The 18418-nt window shown below is 50.5% G+C and overlaps 1 protein-coding gene across 1 annotated transcript in view; it reads right to left on the reverse strand.

Annotated features, from left to right (window-relative positions):
* Positions 1-4155: 4155 nt before the first annotated feature.
* Positions 4156-18418, reverse strand: part of LOC8041778 (protein big brother) — a 62316-nt gene continuing 48053 nt past the window's right edge. Inside the window, exons 5-6 of the mRNA XM_029991414.4 lie at positions 15582-15701; positions 4156-4343 (exon numbers count right to left, since the gene is read on the reverse strand). Of these exons, the coding sequence (XP_029847274.1) occupies positions 4287-4343; positions 15582-15701 (177 nt within the window). The 3' untranslated portion in view covers positions 4156-4286. The remainder of the gene's footprint in view (positions 4344-15581; positions 15702-18418) is intronic.

Raw genomic sequence — 18418 nt, forward strand, 5'->3', positions numbered from 1 at the left:
TATGTCGGTGCTCCCGCTTTGGGATGATAATGTAAAGGCCAAACCACATAGGGCGTATTTTGGACGTATTTACGGGCGTTTTGGTGGACGTAATCTTGATATAGAGCGGCCGCCGGGACGAGCAATTCCTTGACGCCTCAAGGTTGGCGCAAGTACGCGGGTATTCGGCGACCCGACCCAGACAGATCTCGGCGCTCCGGCGTATTTCGGCGTGGCGTATCCGGAAGCGTACGGCGCGGTGCCGGCCAATCAGCTCGCGAGTTAACAGCCGGAAGTTGCTCGAGGATTGGCTTGCCTAGCTTTGCGGCCTGCTGGCTGGCTTGATTCAGCCGCCGAAATGGGCGCTCGCTTGTCGCGTTCGCCTCTTTATCGGCGAACTGTACGAAATCGCTATATCTCTTTGGAACGAGCGATGAACGATTGAAAGAAAAATACAATCTATGTGACAGGTGATATGAAAGAAAAAAAATATAAAGGGAAGATTTTTCAGCAAAGATGGTGGCCGTCCTTCTGCCGGCACTTGTTAGCAACCTGGTGACTGCAAGGTAGTACATTGATAACATTCAGTTGTTTCTGTCCCCCTGCGGAAGGTGATAATATAGCAGCCGATTTAGATTTTGCCTCGTTTCATGGAAAGCGCGAGTTCGCCCGACTCGCGCTTTTCTGCACCAAACGGCGAGGAGACGCCGACGAAAAGAACCGTGTGTGGTTTGGCGACCTTCCCCTCTTCCCTTGTGTGAAAAAAGCGCCCGCCAAATGCCGTGATTATACGATCGCTGAAACGCGCGTAAATTTGTCGAGAATACGCCCTATGCGGGTCAGCCTTAAGGTGGCGTCTGCTATGTGTTGTTTCATGTCGCAGAAGGCTTAGCTTGCAGCCTCTCCCCACTGCCTCTGCGACATACGAACCCGGATAAAAAAGAAGTGCATGTGAACTTTCGACTACTTTTGCAGCAATTAGACGCGTCTTTAAATGGATTTTGAACCGAAATTCAGAGCCTACAAAACAAGGCTGGATGGATAGGCTGCAAAACCCAAAAACATCACTCATACAGCGATATCTCTAATGGATCGCCGTATTTTCGAAAAAGAAGTGCACGATTGAACAGAGCCGACGAGGCCGACGAGACAAGTCACGTCACGATTCTCATTCCCTCTCCTCCTCGCTACGTCCCGTCGAGCTGGTGAACCGAAGCAAAGAGGGGAGAAGCGAGGCCGCTTCCCTCATTCTCAAATTTTACAGCAGGACAATAACGTCGTAGACCTCGCGTGATTGCGCCCTTCTTTTCCAAAAGTACGGCCATCCGTTTGAGATACCGATATATGAGTGATGCTTTAGAGTTCGTAGCGTCCAATTTAACGCTTTTGCGGCCTTATAGTTGCGAAATCCAAATTTCTGTTCAGTATCCCTTTAAAGCCCGTGAGCCTGCTCCAAACGGTTCATACTTGAAAGATACTTGCTTAATAATCAAAACTGTTTTTGGACGCGGGAAACACACCAGTCGGGGCCGAGATTCCGACACCGTAATTTGAACTATGAAACGTGTTGTTTCCGCTGGCGCAAGCGCTTTTTTACTGCGATGGCCTCCCCCCCCCCCCCCTTCCCCCCACACACACACACACGCACACTCAAAACCAATCAGTGTCAAGCCTCGCGGCCACGCTTTTATCCAGGCTTCACTTTTGGGGCTTACGAAATGTCGAACACATAACCAAAGAACGTTTCACATGAAAAAAACAACGTCCCAGCAAAAAATACACATGTTCCACAATTCCCCGGCTTTTTGCATAGCAAGCAATCGACAGATCACGACTTTCACACCTTGACCGGGGGGTTCCACCGTGCATTTCGAAAAGACCGATTTTAAAGTGATTCAAAACGAAAAAAAAAAAAAAAACTTTAGATGGTCGAAGTTAGTGATGCTCAGTGGCTGGCGTGTGCCAGGTGCCCGTAGTTAGTTTTGGCAAGTGAACACTAAGATATACTTATCTTGCATTTCATTATGTCATTCATTCATTAAAGTTAACTTGCTTGGTCATTTTAAAATGGAAGAAAAAATTAAAAAAGAAACGCTTTTTGTCGATTTATACTTTAAGAAAAAGACCTCCCAAACTACCCTAAAAAAATTGTAGATCTGAATATATTTTTTTTATCATTCACCGCAAAGAACGCATTGGGGAAATATTTTAAACGAGGAAATCGAGTGACATATAGCCACATTCTTTGTTATAATAATAGGCAGGCAGAAGTGACTGATTGAAATCACAGGAAACGAGAATGAAAAGGTACGAGTCAGGTTTCGGTTTTATATACTTTTATACAATTTTTTGCATGTACAGCTATAGCATTACACATAGTACCCCGACTAGACTCGTGTCCTTGGTTGCTTTGTTCACAGAAGATAATGACCTCCGTTGCCGTGTACACGTGATAAAAATGCGTGAAGAAACAAAGGAAAAACAAAAGCACATGGCGCGCCACTAACACACTGCTTGTTGAAGTTAGATGGGCCATGAAGGAAGTCAACCGCTGTGTTCAGAAACAAGAGCTGAAAGCAAATGTTCAAACGAATACCAAAGTCTGTTCCAGGACTGCAAACAGTCCTGGCAGCCGACTGACCCGAAGATATGAACCAGGCACGTAGCCAGGATTTTTTTTCGGGGAGGGGGGCCCCATGGGCCACCCCCCTGGCTACGTGCCTGATATGAACTAACTCGTGTAGTTTGTACTGGACCATCCGCACACTTGTTTTCGTAGACCGTTTTTGAAGACCGGGCCGATTCATTGTTAACAATACTGGTGAGACAAAGGTCACAATCGGGAATTATTGAGTGGATGTCTCAGTGCTCGCATTGTTACTGAAATTGTTCATTATACGTATAAAGTACGCGAGCAACCTTTATTTTTTTTTCTCTATTATATGTGCGAAGGCGATTCCCTAGCTCTATTGGTTATAGCAAACTCGGCTCAATGGCAAAACCGTAATCACAAATCAGACAGGCAGCGTGACTCGCAACAAAAATGCAGGCAGGCGCGACAGATCTGTTCAACGGACAAGCCCAAACATAGCACACAAAATAACCCTCCAACTCGTGTAAAAAAAAAAAAAAAAAAAAAACAAGGGAGGGGGAAAAAAGAGTGCATTCATTTTTGTAGTACCGTTTCAAAGGTACGCGAGGCCAAGCGTGACAAAGAAATATTAACAATATCTACAAGAAACAACGGCAACAACAAACTCAAAACTTTCGATTATGTCGATACACTGTAAATGCACGGAGAAGGAATGATCACTTGGATAGAGTGCGACACGCACACACATGTGGGCGTGCAATATCACTCTCGAATGTAACACAGACAACCCGCGACGTTGGATATAAATACACTATGGTACATGCATATAACTTCGTGCAGCTTGCTAAGCGTTGTAGATGGCGCGAGGTGTCAGTCGCGGGCGGCGCTTCGGGAAGGGGGCCAGAATGGTAAGGTGGCCAGAATGGGCGCTTCGGGAAGGTGGCTTTGGGAAGTGCGGACCCGAGCACAGCGGAGAGCGAACGAGATGGGCACCAGTGCATGTTCCATCTTCAAGTAGCGGAACTCGGGAACGCGGTTCGTCTCCGCCCCGAAATAAGGCCCTTTCTTTGAAACGTCACACGCTTACTAACGTGGTAGAACCAGACTATATTAAAAACAAAAAAAAAGAATCACTCAATTGATTACCTTTTGCAGCTCGGATAGTTTTGAAGAACAAATTAAAACTTAACCCAGAAAAAACATATTTCCGATTATACAAAATATAAGCGTTGCAAACGATGTCGGGTGATATGCCAACCTCCGTTCCTGGTTAGTCTACTGATTGTAAGCAATACGGTATCGGTGTTCGTGAAGAACCCGGAGGCCTGTGCTCGGACGTTGAACCAACATTTCATTCCCCTCGTGTAATTTCACGGTAAATTGCGAATACGCTCAAACCGCAGTAAAACGAAGAAACAAATGTATCTGCTCGGTTTGTTTCCGTAGCGGCTCCTTGCACTTTGTTTTTTTGTTCGTGTTACCACTAATACCGGAGTGAGCGAGGCGCCACGTAAGGAAGTTTGGTGGCATCGGACAGATGACAGTCAAGTGAAGCGTATTGCGGCGCCGATGGCTGTGTTGGCCCTTCCTCGGGACGGGACGGCCTCGAGACAGTCGTGGTCTCGAAATCCGTCCAGCGGCAGTTTCCTCGCTCGTTTCCGAAAGGCCGGACGCTTCTTTGGGTGGGGCTGATCTTCGGTGGGCGGCGTGTCTCTCAGTTGCTCGCCGATCCTCCTCGGTCGGGACTGAGTTCCTGGTGCTTTCTTCTCGCCTGAATCGGAAAGACAAGAAGAGCAAAGGAAAGGTAAGATTAAAGCTGGACTACACGACCTGAGACCACCATTCTGAAATCCATATTTCACTTGAAAGCACGAAACAAAGGCGTTCTCTTTTTTAAGAATCGCAGGAGGTATATACGCTTACACCGAACACGTTTTTTGGGCGATTGTTTGATGTGTGTTGTTAATTTCATCTCTCCCCTCCCTTCCTCTCTCCCAAATTCTGTCCCTCTCTCTCTTTCTCTCGCAGTTATCCGCCGTTATGGAAGGTGTTCGAAGCTGAGCAGTGTTTGGAAACCCAGGTGTTGCTTTGTCGCGTCGATCGACAAAAAGGTGACGAGCGGACAAGGACGGTAAAGCGTCACCCACCCTCTTTCGGCTAGCGATACTGGAACCCTTAATGCGATTTGTTCGAAACCGCGACCACCATCCCCGGAACGAACGCGCTTAAACGCGTACCTGGCGGACTGTGCGAAGGAAACGGTTCCAATGAAAGCGACTCCCCTGCGAAATCTTTCGACGTTTTCTCGATCCTGTTAGGCATGCGAGTCACCGTGAACCCCGGTTGCGAAAGGGAAGCCCGCCGTATGCGCCATGTGGCATCCATCTCTTCCCAATTTATACCTCGCTCCCTACAGACTTGCGATTTTCTCTCGAACGCAACAAATGCAGCCTTTTCGCGCCTCCTTCGAGGCCATATCGCGCGTATAGATGACGCGCCGTTTCCCGGAAAGTCCTCGGAACATGCGGACCTCCCGCTGAGAATTTCTCTCGAAGGCGCCGAATACCTCTGGCCCCTCGGTGCTCGATCGCGTGTGTGGCTACTTAGGCGGCGACAGCGGCCCATCGAAAGCCCCGCTCTTTGTCGCGCTCTGTTGGAGCGCGCACAAACGCGCCTATTTGTTTTGCCGTGTCTACTGGCTCTCGCCTGGGCACTCGGCCGCCCACCGTTCAGGAGGGATCGCACGGCGTTTGTCCGGTCGAACCCCCGCTTTTCAAAGCCGGGCTCGGAGAGGCTCATTTGCGGGCCACGGGCGCGCAGCAAGCGGCGACCGTGTTGACAAGTTTGTTTTAGCCGGCATCGGTGATTGGCCGCGGCAAGTGGATAGCCGGTCTCTCTTCGGGAGCTGCGTCGCGCACGTGCGGCGCAGACGACAAGCGGGAATCGTGGCGGAACGACAATGTCCCGTTGATCAAGTTTTTTTTTCTTTTTTTCAAACGGGGATTTTTATCCACAAAACAACGTTTCTCTTGTTCGTTCTTTTTCTTCTTTTTTTTTTTTTTATTTACACCCTTTTTTCGCCGGCATATTGATGTCAGCTCTATTCAGATTCCCCCGGTATCCTCCGAATTGAAGAGGGAGGTTCACGCATGTGTGGATACGGCCTTGATATATCCATTTCAACAGATTTTTCTTCTTTTTCTTTTTATCTGCTTCAATCATCGGGATTTCGCACGGTCAGACTTTCGCTGCGTTTGGCCCGGGGCCGATCTCAGTGCTCCGAACTTGCCAGAAACCAGGCCTATTTCATCGGCCACGGAGAGTTGCCCTCGCACGGCCTTCCCCCCGGTTGTGTCCCCGGTGTTCTGAGGCAGAGCCCGCGTGCCCGAGCGCGCGCGGCGCGCGCGTACTTCGCGGAAAACAGGCCTTGGGGCTCTCGCGCTTTTGTGGCGTGGGCGGCGAGCTCGGCCGCCCCGTCGTCCCATTCCTACGCGCCCTCGCACGCTCGGGGCCCCTTGTTACGGCGCCGCGGTTCCCGCACGAATGCAGGACACTGTGGGAATCGGCGCCACTCAATCAAACGCTGAATTCAACTGACCAGAGAGCCGGTCAGTTGGACCCAGCGTTCTCACGTTGCGTGCGTTTGCCGGACGGATGCCTCTACTTTTCTTTCTTCTTTTTTTAATAATGTTTTTTTTTTCTCTGGTACCTTTCTTCTGCTGCGATGCCGTGTCATAAGAGCGTCGCAAAAAACAAGTCATGTGAAAGCTGACCAAAACGAACGCGATCGGTCAGGGGCAGGGCACACATACTACACTATCCCAGGGTCCAGGATGGGCACTTCCCCGCAATGCACTCGGAACACCAATCGCTGTCATGCCTTTAATATTAGTCTACGAGAAGCTCGAGCATTCTCGTGCCCCATTAGTCAGGCAGTGTGTGACTATAGAAAGCATCCACCTCTTTTGTCACTCAGTCCACGTGGCAACTGGAACACTGACGACATACCGACGGCCCAGCCATCAACCTATTCAGGAAGCCCGATTCCTATAACAGTGCTTTAGCGCAGTGGGAAAAGCATCAACCCATCAGTCGGCTTTCCAGGACAAGGGCAAATGAAAGAGAGAGAGAAAACTGGTCAACATTAAGAGCATATCAGAGACGGTATTTGATTACGCGTTTTTTTTTTTTTTTTGTTATAAATGAACTTTTTTTTTTTCTGGGGCTAATGCGGCGTTACCAAACGGTGACGGTTGAAGTTTTGGGCGCGCCTCGGACCTTCCCTGGACGCGCTTTTCAGTCGGACTGGTGAAGCGCGAAATCACGAGTCAAGGCGCCGATAGTGCCGGTTCTCCCCGGGCTAATCCGCACCACGGGAAATCTCCCGTCTGTCGAGCATTCACGGGCGGGGAAATATTTATACGCGCCATAAAATAAACCTCCCCCTCTCCACTCCAGAGCGAGCTCTCCGGGCGGCTTAAGCGCCACCGGGGATTATCCGCCGTATAATGGACGCTAATACGATAATCCGGCCTTTGTTGGGCCCCGTATAAAACATATGCGGAGAAAGCGGCCAGCATTTCCTGCTCACTTTCCACCCTCACTCTTTTTTTTTTTAGTTTGGAGCCAGGTGCGTGGAAGCCGTGACTCGAATCTGGCCTGTACACAGCAGTCATCGACTGCGCGTGTTTGCGTTTGGGAACGGGGACACCGCTGTGTACACGGGCGGTGGTGCGCGTCTTGGATCGATGAGGTGAACTGTTTGTCGGGCACTTGGCCGCGCGCCGAGCTCGGGCGCCGTCGAGGACTTCGGCGGTCTCACTCCTCGTTCGCTGTTCGAGCTTGTACCTGACGGCAGCCGCCCATCGGTCAGCGCACACGAGGGAGTTTTTAGCGGATCGTTCCAACGACTCCGATAACGCAGCATGTTTTCGCAGCATGCGAAAACATGCTGCGACTTTTAGCGATCCTCCAGGATGCGCACTCGCGCCGCGAATCGTCATCGTGCCATCCAGTTCCGCAGATGTTTCGGGAAGCAGGAATCTGCTCGCCCGAAGCGACCTTTCTCTATACTTCCACCGAACCCATCAATTTGGGCGCACACAATGCGCGGGAGATGTATGGATCGGGATATTGAATTTGGCTCTGACCGCACGTAGGGATTTCAGTTTAGAACGGAGGGGGAGGGTGGGCCCGGAGCAGGGGAAGAAAAGCCCCACGGGAGGAAACCTCTTAACCTACATCGCGAAGCTCTCGTTCCCCTAAACGGAAAACGCTCGAAACTCGCGCAGGCTGCATTAAAAACACCGGCATTGTTCGACGTTTGCTCCGTTCGGTGTCGTAATGGCATATTCCTCTTCTCCCTGTAATCGATCGGGAAGGCACGTGCCACTTCCGCGGCTACCCGCGCGGAAATGATACGAGTTTGGTACGAATATGTGTGGAGGATGAGAGTTCCTTTTGAGCCGATACAGCAGCCATGGATGACGGGTGAACGCAACCGTTTTATGCAGGATCGTTCGGAGCGCTTTCGTTTGAGGCTCTCTCTATATCAGCTTCCCTCCTTTACGTGTTTCAGACAGCGCGTGCCTCCTTCGTGCTCATTGGATGTAGACATAAAAAAGAGATACGGAGACGAGATTACATTTTTTTGTGAGTAGTCTATTATCGATGCCATCACAATGGACCAACAGGAACAGACTTTAACCTGAGAAAGTCACATTCACAACCAGGTCCGGTGTCGACGGGTAGTGAAAACAGAACGCATGTCAGTTAGTCGAAATTTAAAAAAAAAAGAAAGAAGAAAGGATTCGCGCGTCTCCGTTTTGTCGGAGTGAATCTGCTCTCCTTCCGTGCGCGTGTTTGTTATCCTCCTCTTCGCCTTTTGAATAGTTGGAAAGAGGGTGTTTAAGCATACTCTCGAAACGCACCTAGCAGAGTATACTTCCATGCAATGGCGAGCTTTGTCCCTACAGCTAACCTAACGGATCGCTCGACTAGCCTTCCGTGCCGGTCTTCCGCTGCGGGGGAGGGGCGAACCGACGTCCGCGCACAAAGCAAACGCCCGCAGCGCTAATCCGCGACGTCTTGGGGCGATCCATCTGGTTTCCCGCGCTATACGCCGAACGTGTCGAAGGGTTGAGCCGACTGGATTACGGGGCCAAGACAGAAGCAGATGCGACGGGCGGGGGAGAGCGTCGCATCCCCGGTAGCCTTGTTAATCTCTGCCAACCGAACGGACGCGCAGGCTGCGGATTATGGCACATCCGTAGCGCTGCGATCGCGCCGAGCTGCAGCAGAAGGGTTGCGCGTGCGGAGAAGGGAGTCGGCGTTTGTGAACGGCGAAGGGCTTGTTTGCATATGCATGCAGGTCGCAGCGGCACGAGTGTGTGAGCGCATCGGTGGATAACGTGTCTGTTATCCACCGCTCATCTCTCGGTGACCCTGCTCCTGGAGCCCGGACTCTCTCTTCGTTTTTCGGAGCATTCATATTCGGGGGGGGGGGGGGGGGGGGGGGGGGGGGGTAGCGTTGATTTTTTTTTTTTTTTTGAGGCGGGTACAATGAGGGCGGTGAATAACCCGAATGAATGTTTACAGGCGAAATTGGTGGGCACGGAACGCGAGCAGTTTCTTAAACGTTTCAAAATGTAACATGCGCCTATTGCAAAAGATGCTAGTAGAAATCTTCTAAACGCCGAAATGCTCTTCATAAAGTGTCATTTACAAACATCATCGTTCACAAAATTACTGCTATCGGACTTTTTTTTTTATGTCTACTGATCTGTGCGCGAAACACGGAAGGATCGAATTTAGGTTCAATATCGACCTGGCCTCTAGTCAATCCTGGTCCAAATAATCTATCGAACACTACAAGCCCCGCGAGGGGGTAGGGCCCTCGAACAGCTCATATTACATCCGGGACTTGTTCTTCGAGCGAGATCAAACATCAATAGGACTTTCTATCCGTTCGTAACTCGTCCGACCTCCGGCACCGGCGCATCAGCTGAACGTGACCCAGAACCGAACAAGCCTTTCAGTTTTCACCCTCTTCCGAGCTTTTTGTCGGTATGTTTTCGCGCATGTGTGTGTGTCCCTACGTGTGTGTTTGTACTTGCCGCCCGGCGGCATCCCAACCCGAACTCTCCGCGCCACTTCATCGAAGGGCTCCCCCATCCGAAAGCAAGTCCCGTTTTTTTACCCCAACGGGAGAAAAAAGGGGCAGAAAGGATGAGCATGAATGGATGCCGCGCTGTCCGCGAGCCTCTCGCACGCACACACGCGCACAACCCAACCTGAACAATTCAACTGTTTGTTTGCCTTTTTTTTTCTTTTTTTCTTTTTTTCTGCCGCATTCGGCGTTTTTCCTCAAATCTGTAGTTTAGCGAAACGGGAGGACGCGCATATTAAATCCCCCGGCGCATCTATTTCGGTTGTTGCTCGCTCAGAGGCAAGGAGGCATCATCCCGCGCGAGGGCAGCTGCCTTGAAAGCGTGCGGCGCTCCGTGAAAACAACATACACACACACACACACACAAACCCGCGCGCGAGAAGAGACCCAGAAAAAAAAAATACTAGACTAAAGGGAACCGCGGTCGGTCGACCCAGAAGTCGCAAACAAAGAAGGGAAATTTCGCCATTTGCGCGCAAACTGGGGCTCGCCAAAGACGCGCGGTGAAGCGCTAACACGTCGCCGTGCTCACGATCGCCCTGGCGTCGTCGTCGCCGCCGCCGCGCCGCCTCTGCGCTTTGTCATTGACATGACGCAGTCAGGTGCTCAGGCGCGGCGAGGCCGCACCAGATGCGGAGGCGCAGCGACGCTGGCCTGGTCGCGCGACCTCCCGGAAAGAGGAAGAAAAAAAGGGTTGTCGGCGCGCCCCGTTTCCCCGACGACGGCCCGTTTCCTTCTTTTCCGGAGCCACTAGGGATGCGGATGGGAAAGTTGGGACGAAATCGCCGAAAAATCAGCGCGACGGACGCGTTTGTTTGTCGACCACTCGTTCGAAAGGGGGTTTCGAGCTCGGGGTTTCTTTCGTGGATGCGGAGAAGGGTTCGACGTCGCCGCGGTATAGGCCCGGAGGACGGGTTAGACGAAAGCGCGACGCTTGTCGTGTGGATGCCGCTCGTCTACCTATACGTCGGGCGCGTGCCTGGTGGGGGAGAGACGGTGTGGGTGACGACTGGGCAAACAACTTCTGCCGACTCGAAATTTTGTCGCCTCGTATGAAAAGGCCGCACTTTTTTTTTTAGGGGAAATACTCGGTGTCCCGCCGAGTCTGGAGGATGGGAAAACCGTTTTTTAACGTTGCTCGTGTGTTTGGGGCTCGGGCAATGGGGACCTGAACCCTCGATGAATTCGAGTGTGTCGATGCACGGAGAGGAGTATCTTGCTGTCTTTTTGATTCGTGTCGTTTTCGGTGCATATGTTTCCGCGCTCCGAGGGCATATGCGCGATCTCTTTCGCGATGTGTCCCCCCCTCCCTCTAACGTTCATACATTTTTAGTTTTTCTGCGACCTCTCACGGCGCGTTTCGAGGTAATTGTACTTGTCGGTCAACACTGATTTGGCCTCCTATCGCAAACATTTGAATGCCATTAAATATGTTGCTTTTTTTTTAATGCCGAGAGGGTCAACATATCAGCCTGATCAGAGTGATTTTGTGAAAAAAGAAGCCCGTCTCTCTCTTTTTTCCTTCTCTCTCTCTCTCTCTTTCTCTCGTTACGAAAAGCCGTCGCTAAGAGTCACTCAGCAATTCAAAGAAACGGAACATAGATTGTGTCACAATGTAATGGCAATTTTTCATTCATTGACTAGAATCACTCGAGAATGCTGGTTTATGAATTATACTCGAGAACGTATACTGCACTCTTAGAAAAAAGGGTCAGTATAGTCCTCCCTAAAGGGAGGAACGCTCTTGACACATATGTTCCTTCAGAAAGGGAGAAACTTTCGTCCCTTAAGCAGGGGAGGAAAAGTTCCTCCGTCGACTGCATCTCATTATGGCGGCCACGAATCGAGCAAATCGAGCTCGGTAAGGCTTAACGAGAACACTAAGTCTATTGCACGAAGCGAGAGGAGCAGGAAATAAAAACGTAACACGAGCTTTCCGCGAACTGTATTTATTTCCGAAGTTTCTTTACCCCTGCAGGTAAAGAAACTTACGTTTCGAAAGCATGCAGTCACTCAGTCTTCTCATCGTCAGCACTGCGATGTTCAACGGAGACAACCGGCACTCAGTTCGGGCAACTTTATGTCCTACCTTTGCTATTCCTCGAGCCACAATTCCTTCGTCAACCGTAGCGTCAACCGCAGATCACGGAGGAGTGAAAATCATTCGCCCGCAAAACCAAAAGCCGCTCTCAAAAAAAAGCAAATCCGAAGCAACCTCCTGGCTTATCTCAGCACGGTAACACGAAATTATGGCGTAGCCGCGTAGCGTAAAAGGATGTTAAATCGCTTGCCACCAGATGGCAGGGTCAAGCAGAGTAATCGCACGTAGCTAGGCTAGGTGGCGCTAGGTACCGCCCAATTCATGTTTTACAAAAAAATATTTTTGTTTTCTTACGCCACAATTGCGTTTCCTTTTCTTCGGAATCTCTAACACATGTCGACACGTTGCGCACACTACAAACATCAGGTCAACATATATTGAACGCATACACAGGCATCGCACATACAAACATCAATACAAGAGCACACTACCCCGATCACTACTAGCGAGCCCTGCGTTTCCGTCTTTTATAGTGGTCGTTTTGAACGTGCGGAATTTTTCGGTGACTCCCTAAGCAAAAAAAAAATATTCCGAACATGTTCATTTTTTTCCAGCAATGTCATACATCTGAGGCTATTCTTAATGGCTCAGGGGATGAATCTCTTATTAAAAAGAAGACGCTCAATCATGCCATAATTATTTGAAAGCCAATAAATCGAGCCGCTCCAATGTGGTTCCAAGCCATGAGTTTGTTTTCCCGCATGGCCCTTCGTAGCCAGTATTTATATTGTAGTGTTCGTTTTTCTATTTGTGCTGTTCGCGCAAAGCTGCAATTGCCGTCTTGAATTAATCTCTGTAGAGCGGATATCCACTCAGCTGGAAGTGATGCTTCACGGGCACAGAAATCGCTTTTCGATCAACTTGAATGCAGTCAAAGCCAGAGGTCGGCATTTTAGGTCGCCCTCACTCACCCTCACCCTCACAGCCCCACTCACCTAAGCCCCTCACTCACCCTCACCCTCACAGCTACACTCACCTTCAGCCCCTCACTCACCCTCACCCCCACAGTCACACTCACCTTCAGCCCTTCACTCACCCTCGCTGAACCTCACGGCCCTCACGCCCTCACCGCCCTCACGGCCCTCACGGCCCTCACGCCCCTCACTCACTCATGGCCCTCACGCCACTCACCGCCCTCACGCCACTCACCGCCCTCACGGCCCTCACCGCCCTCACGGCCCTCACGGCCCTCACCGCCCTCACCGCCCTCACGGCCCTCACGCACTCATAGCCCTCACCGCCCTCACGGCCCTCACCGCCCTCACGGCCCTCACGCCACTCACCGCCTCCACGCCACTCACCGCCCTCACGCCACTCAGGCCAGCTTCAGATGGGGCGATTTCGCCCATTAACTTTACGTCGCAACACCAGCAACACGGGCCGCCCGCGATCGCACGCAGCAACCAATTGCTGCAATTTACCATCGTCATCATAAAATGTTATTTTTCTTGCACTATTTAGACGCAATTACGCGTTATAAACGTGTTTTTATGCATTTAAATCTCGTTAAGAATACTAATGCACCTTTCTGAAACAGTTTACTTCCAAAAAAAAAACGATCAATTTCACGCCAGAACCAAGTCTTTCGGTGTCATCATCACCGGCACGTGGTATCACGTGAAACTTTTGCGTCCCTGATTGGATGCAGCCGCTTCAAACGCATTCGAATTGCTCCGAGTTGCTTGCTTACTTCGAGCCGGACCCGATCTCAGCAATTCGTGTTGATCTAGGGAAAGCTAGAGAACAACCCGCCATTACCACCAAAATTGCTGAGAAAGATGCTCGATCTGAAGGGGGCTCACGCACTCACCGCCCTCACGCACTCATGGCCCTCACACCACCTCATGTACTCACCGCCCTCACGGCCCTTACGCCTCTCATGCCACTCACTGCCCTCACGCACTCATGGCCCTCACACCCCTCACGCACTCACCGCCCTCACACCACTCAAGCACTCATGGCCCTCACGCCACTCACCGCCCTCACGCCCCTCACGCACTCATGGCCCTCATACCCCTCACCGCCCTCACTGCCCTCATGGCCCTCATGGCCCTCACGGCCCTCACGGCCCTCACCGCCCTCACGGCCCTCACCGCCCTCACAGCCCTCACGGCCCTCACCGCCCTCACAGCCCTCACGGCCCTCACTCACCCTCACCTCACCTGTGAAGATGAGGGTGAGTGAGGGTGAGTGAGGGCCCTCATGAGTGAGGTCTGCCGAGGTATGGTCAAAGCCGCGACTTCCGACAACTGTTAAGTGTACGGAGCTGCGCCGTTGCGAGCTCGAAAACTTCTAGCGCTCATCCCAGCGCGCCACTTAGAGGGCAGTTTCTACAGGAACCGTAATATATTTAAACAGTAAAATAAAGGATAGCGTTTTTTTTTTCGATTTTGCCTGTCTTTTTTTTTATGCTAAACTTCCATTATAAATATACGTACTTTCCGTCATACTTTCGTAGTGTTGTCTTTTCCCCAGAGCGCAATCGCTCTCGGGGACCGACAGTCACATTGGCCACTGTACGATAGGAGCTTACCGTTCAGACCAGCGTTCCAACATGACTATCCACACGTCGATCGACTGCACCTAATCCCTCAAGTGGTTTTAAACTCTTTAATGTAAAGCGGAATGTCATCCTGCGACACCCCGGCCCCTCCGATAACGGCCCGACCAGCGGCATCAATGCCCGACAGTTTACGTCATCTCATCTTGTTGTTACACCACTGATACGCGAACACACGGTCACATCGGCGATAATTCCAGTCTTCTGTTCACAACCCACCCACAACACTGCCATCAAGATGTCGCTGACACGAAGAAATACAGAACCACGTTGACGATGTTGCTGACACGCAGAAGAATCACGTTGAACGCCGGTTGGCACTCGGCGCGGAAGGCACCCAGGCAGCCGGCAGGAAAACCTGCCTTCCTTGGACGCAGTTCCCGCGATTTCCATAACGTCGAAAACGTCGACACAGTTCCTCGTGGTTTCGCTGCTGTAGTTCCGCCGTTCCGCGTGTGTCCCGCAAATTGGAGACGGCCGTCTTACCCAGTGTATGTAGCACTGCTGGCACTGTTCCGGAACTTCGCTGTTTCTAGCGGCTTCGTTAGCTCGTTTGATAAAATTAGTGGTAAAAACGTCAATGCAACCGAAATGTTCTGCACGTTTGCACTAGAAGACGGAATTACAGGCGGCCTTCGCTGCCGCTGAAGCTCAATCAACTCAACATTAATTTATTAAACAACGTGCGCGATGTGCTCGAAAAACGAAACCGAAAGAAGATGGGTCGGGAGGGCGAAAGCTTTCTCCGGTCTGCCTGGAGGAGGAAAACGTCTCGGAGAATAATAAGGACTTTAATTTTCCTTTCATCGGTCTGGGTTTGTTTATGTGTGTTTTGGTAAACAAAAATAAAAAAAAACTTTACAAAAAAAAACACAAAAACAAAAAAAAAAAACCACTTTCCTGGGGATCGAACCGTTGACCACTTGGTCAGTAGCGCGATGTTCTACCCCTGCGCCAACTGAACAAGGAGGAACTCGCCCTCCTCCTTTCATCTGAACTGCCGTTCCTCCCTTCTCTGGGCAACTTGTCCGCAACAAGGAGGAACAGTCGCTTTTGCTACCTTTCTCCTCCCTTTTTTCTTAGAGTGTGGTCCTCACTTCAACATTGTGATTGCATCAGACCGTACTTTGCATCGTTGATGCACGTTAATAACAGCCTTCAATTGCATTTGCACGCTCACCTCGAGTTCCGCCTCGGCCTGCCTCTCATGACGCGCCCGGAAGGCTCTCTGCTTTTCTTCGAAGTCTCGCAACCTCTGGTTGTAGCACTCGATTTGGTCTCGAAGCACGGCGTCTTCAAGCTGGAACAAAATTCAGGCCTGTTGAGTGGCGGAGACAACCCTAATAGTACACCTAGATTAGATCAGCGTTGAAAACAAGAGAGACATGTCAATGTCCCCGTATACCCAAAGCACTCCTCCACAACTTTGTTTTTGCTTAAATAAATAAACAGGTGCCAAAGAATGTAGCTGTTGGCGCCCAAATGCACCAACAGCCACATTTAGCCAAACTGTGACGAATTCGCGCCAACATTGCGCCAAACATAGGTTGACTTTATTGATACTGAAAATATAATACTTGAGGCCCCACTACACGTCCGGATCGTTGCGGTTGGCTTGTCCGTATTTTGAGAACTTTCGATTATAACACTGAATGACGTACTACTTGATTTGATCTCTGTATATAGCAGTGACAGCACTTGGAAGTCGCGCAATATTTGTCATATTTCGTGGTCTGTTCTCATGGGTTAGGTAGCTTCGTTGAGTGCGCCTCTCACCACGCACTGGTGCACTGCAGTGATGCGAGAACCGCGGAGTAGGCATCGCGATTTCGCGTATCTTGTTTCGTTGCAGCGCAGCCGCGTACTAAGGGGAAAACACTCCTCCAGAGCAGGCCGTTGCACACACCATCAAATCAAAGAATCTAAAAAAAAAAAAGAAAAGATTTTTGGTAAGTGTTGTTGTAACAACTCTACCCTGCAGTAAAAAGTTCAGCACAAAGCTGCGGCTAATATATATGATAGATGGAGGGATGAATAGATGAATGATAGATGAAGGATGAAGGGTAGATATAAAAATGAATACAATATTCTGATGATTTGTTTCTCCAATTTTTCAAACTCGAGCTTTTAGCAAGGATACTACGGCTCTGTAAGCATATATTTTTATGTTAATTCTTATGTTTAGCTATCACCTTTACATAGGTTCCATCTGTGTGATGGCACAGGGAACTGAGTAAATTAAAACTAAATTAGCTTGAGCAAGACGATTGAAACTTGGGAATAACTTTATTGAGTTCGACTGGATTGTTTTAAGGCTATTTATTGTTCACATGCCAATTTGTGTTATCATGAAGTTCCAGATATAAAATTTCATTGATGTTAATAATCAAAAGAGGACAGCTTTATTTTTATTTCAATTAAGAAACGCAATTTTATTACAACCTTTAGAACTTCAGTGATACATCAATTTGGGTGCTCAATAATATTCTGTTCTGAAATTATTTTGCCGGAATATAATTTAGTTTACCTCCGACTCCATGCCCAAAGTAACCATTCAGAGCAGTTCATACAGTCCTTCATCACTCAGCGTCTTTTTTGTCGTGCTCCTACATACCACAGTCAGTTAGTTCCGTATTCGAGGCGTTGTGAATCAAACCTGCCGTGCAATTGATGGTAACAAAAGTTGCACAGAACTGGGAAGGCAAAGTAGATAATGTGTTTTGATGAATAGGCCAACAGATGTATCTTAACATATATAATATTCGCAGTGGTATAGGAATAAAAGTGTGGTGTACGCCCACGCTACTAAAGTCTCTTTTTCTACTACCGAATGAACTTTTAGCCGCCCCAAACGGTGCTCCAAAATTACTCGGACCAATCACATGACTGCATTCACGAACAACAGTGAACCTACACATAGATCAGATCGCAGAGGAGAAACCTGGATATTTCACATACCGCAATGACCCGATTCGCACATCAGGAATCCGCGGAACACATCATCGACTTTAGAGGAGTTTCCGCAGAAAGGTGGAACCGGATCAAACCTGGCCCCGGATCGCGCGCCTCGGGCCTTTCGGCGCGTCGTCTCGTTTCTCACGCCTCGGCTCACGGGCCCGGCGACGTCCCATAAAGAACGCGGCTGGGAGGTTCTCCAATTAACCGCGTCGCGAAGGGCTCCTTCGCGGACCAGGGCGGCCTGCCCAGCGGCCGTGTGTGTGTGTACGGGTAGATGTCGGGCCGCCCGGAGTCGCGCCATGGGAAAAAGGGCGTCTTCGGCCTCTCCGGGCCCGGCCGGTGCGACGTATATGAGTCCACCGCGTCGCGGCAACCTGTAATTAAGACGTGCCACTTGCGCAAGGGTTCGGCCGCAAAAGCATCACGTCAGCACTGCCACCCTCCCTTTCCCTGCCCCCGTTCCTTTCCCTGCGGCCGGCCGTCGTGGGTTTCTCTCGGCGCGCTGGGGGTTGCCCCGGGGCTGCATGTTTCGCCGACCGTCATTAGAAAGGAGCAGCTGGACACGTGCGCTTCGTCGTCGTCCGAGTTTCCAACGTCGTGGGGAGAGTGCCTCCGCGGCGGCATACGAATCGGGAGCCGTCGCAGCGCGCCTCGCTAATACGCGGGCGGGGAGTATTCACGTCGGCGTACACCATCCCATGCACTTGGGGAACCTGTTGGGGTGGTTGGGCGGCGCGCATTCCAGTAAGTGGTGGTGCGCTGGAGTCCGACTTCAACGTCACGTCCACGCGCGTATTCGAGACTCTTTTACGGTCAGTTCTTTGGACCTTTTCTGCGCGTGGTCTCTCCTCTTCCCTCGCATTCCCGGCAGCTAGAGACTTTTCGATAGATCGTGTTTCACACGGAGTCCACAAGCGTGAATCTTCGTTGGGCAGCCGACAAGTATGTATGGCACGACAGGGGTCAATCTGGGTCGATTACTTCTGGTTAGCTTGGGTTGTTCTTGGAGCTATTGGAGCTCCCTACACTCGCGCGGTGCACTATCTGATCTTGCGCAGT

This window comes from Ixodes scapularis, unplaced genomic scaffold (genome assembly GCF_016920785.2).
Source record: "Ixodes scapularis isolate PalLabHiFi unplaced genomic scaffold, ASM1692078v2 PGA_scaffold9__187_contigs__length_104089568, whole genome shotgun sequence".
Taxonomy (NCBI): domain Eukaryota; kingdom Metazoa; phylum Arthropoda; class Arachnida; order Ixodida; family Ixodidae; genus Ixodes; species Ixodes scapularis.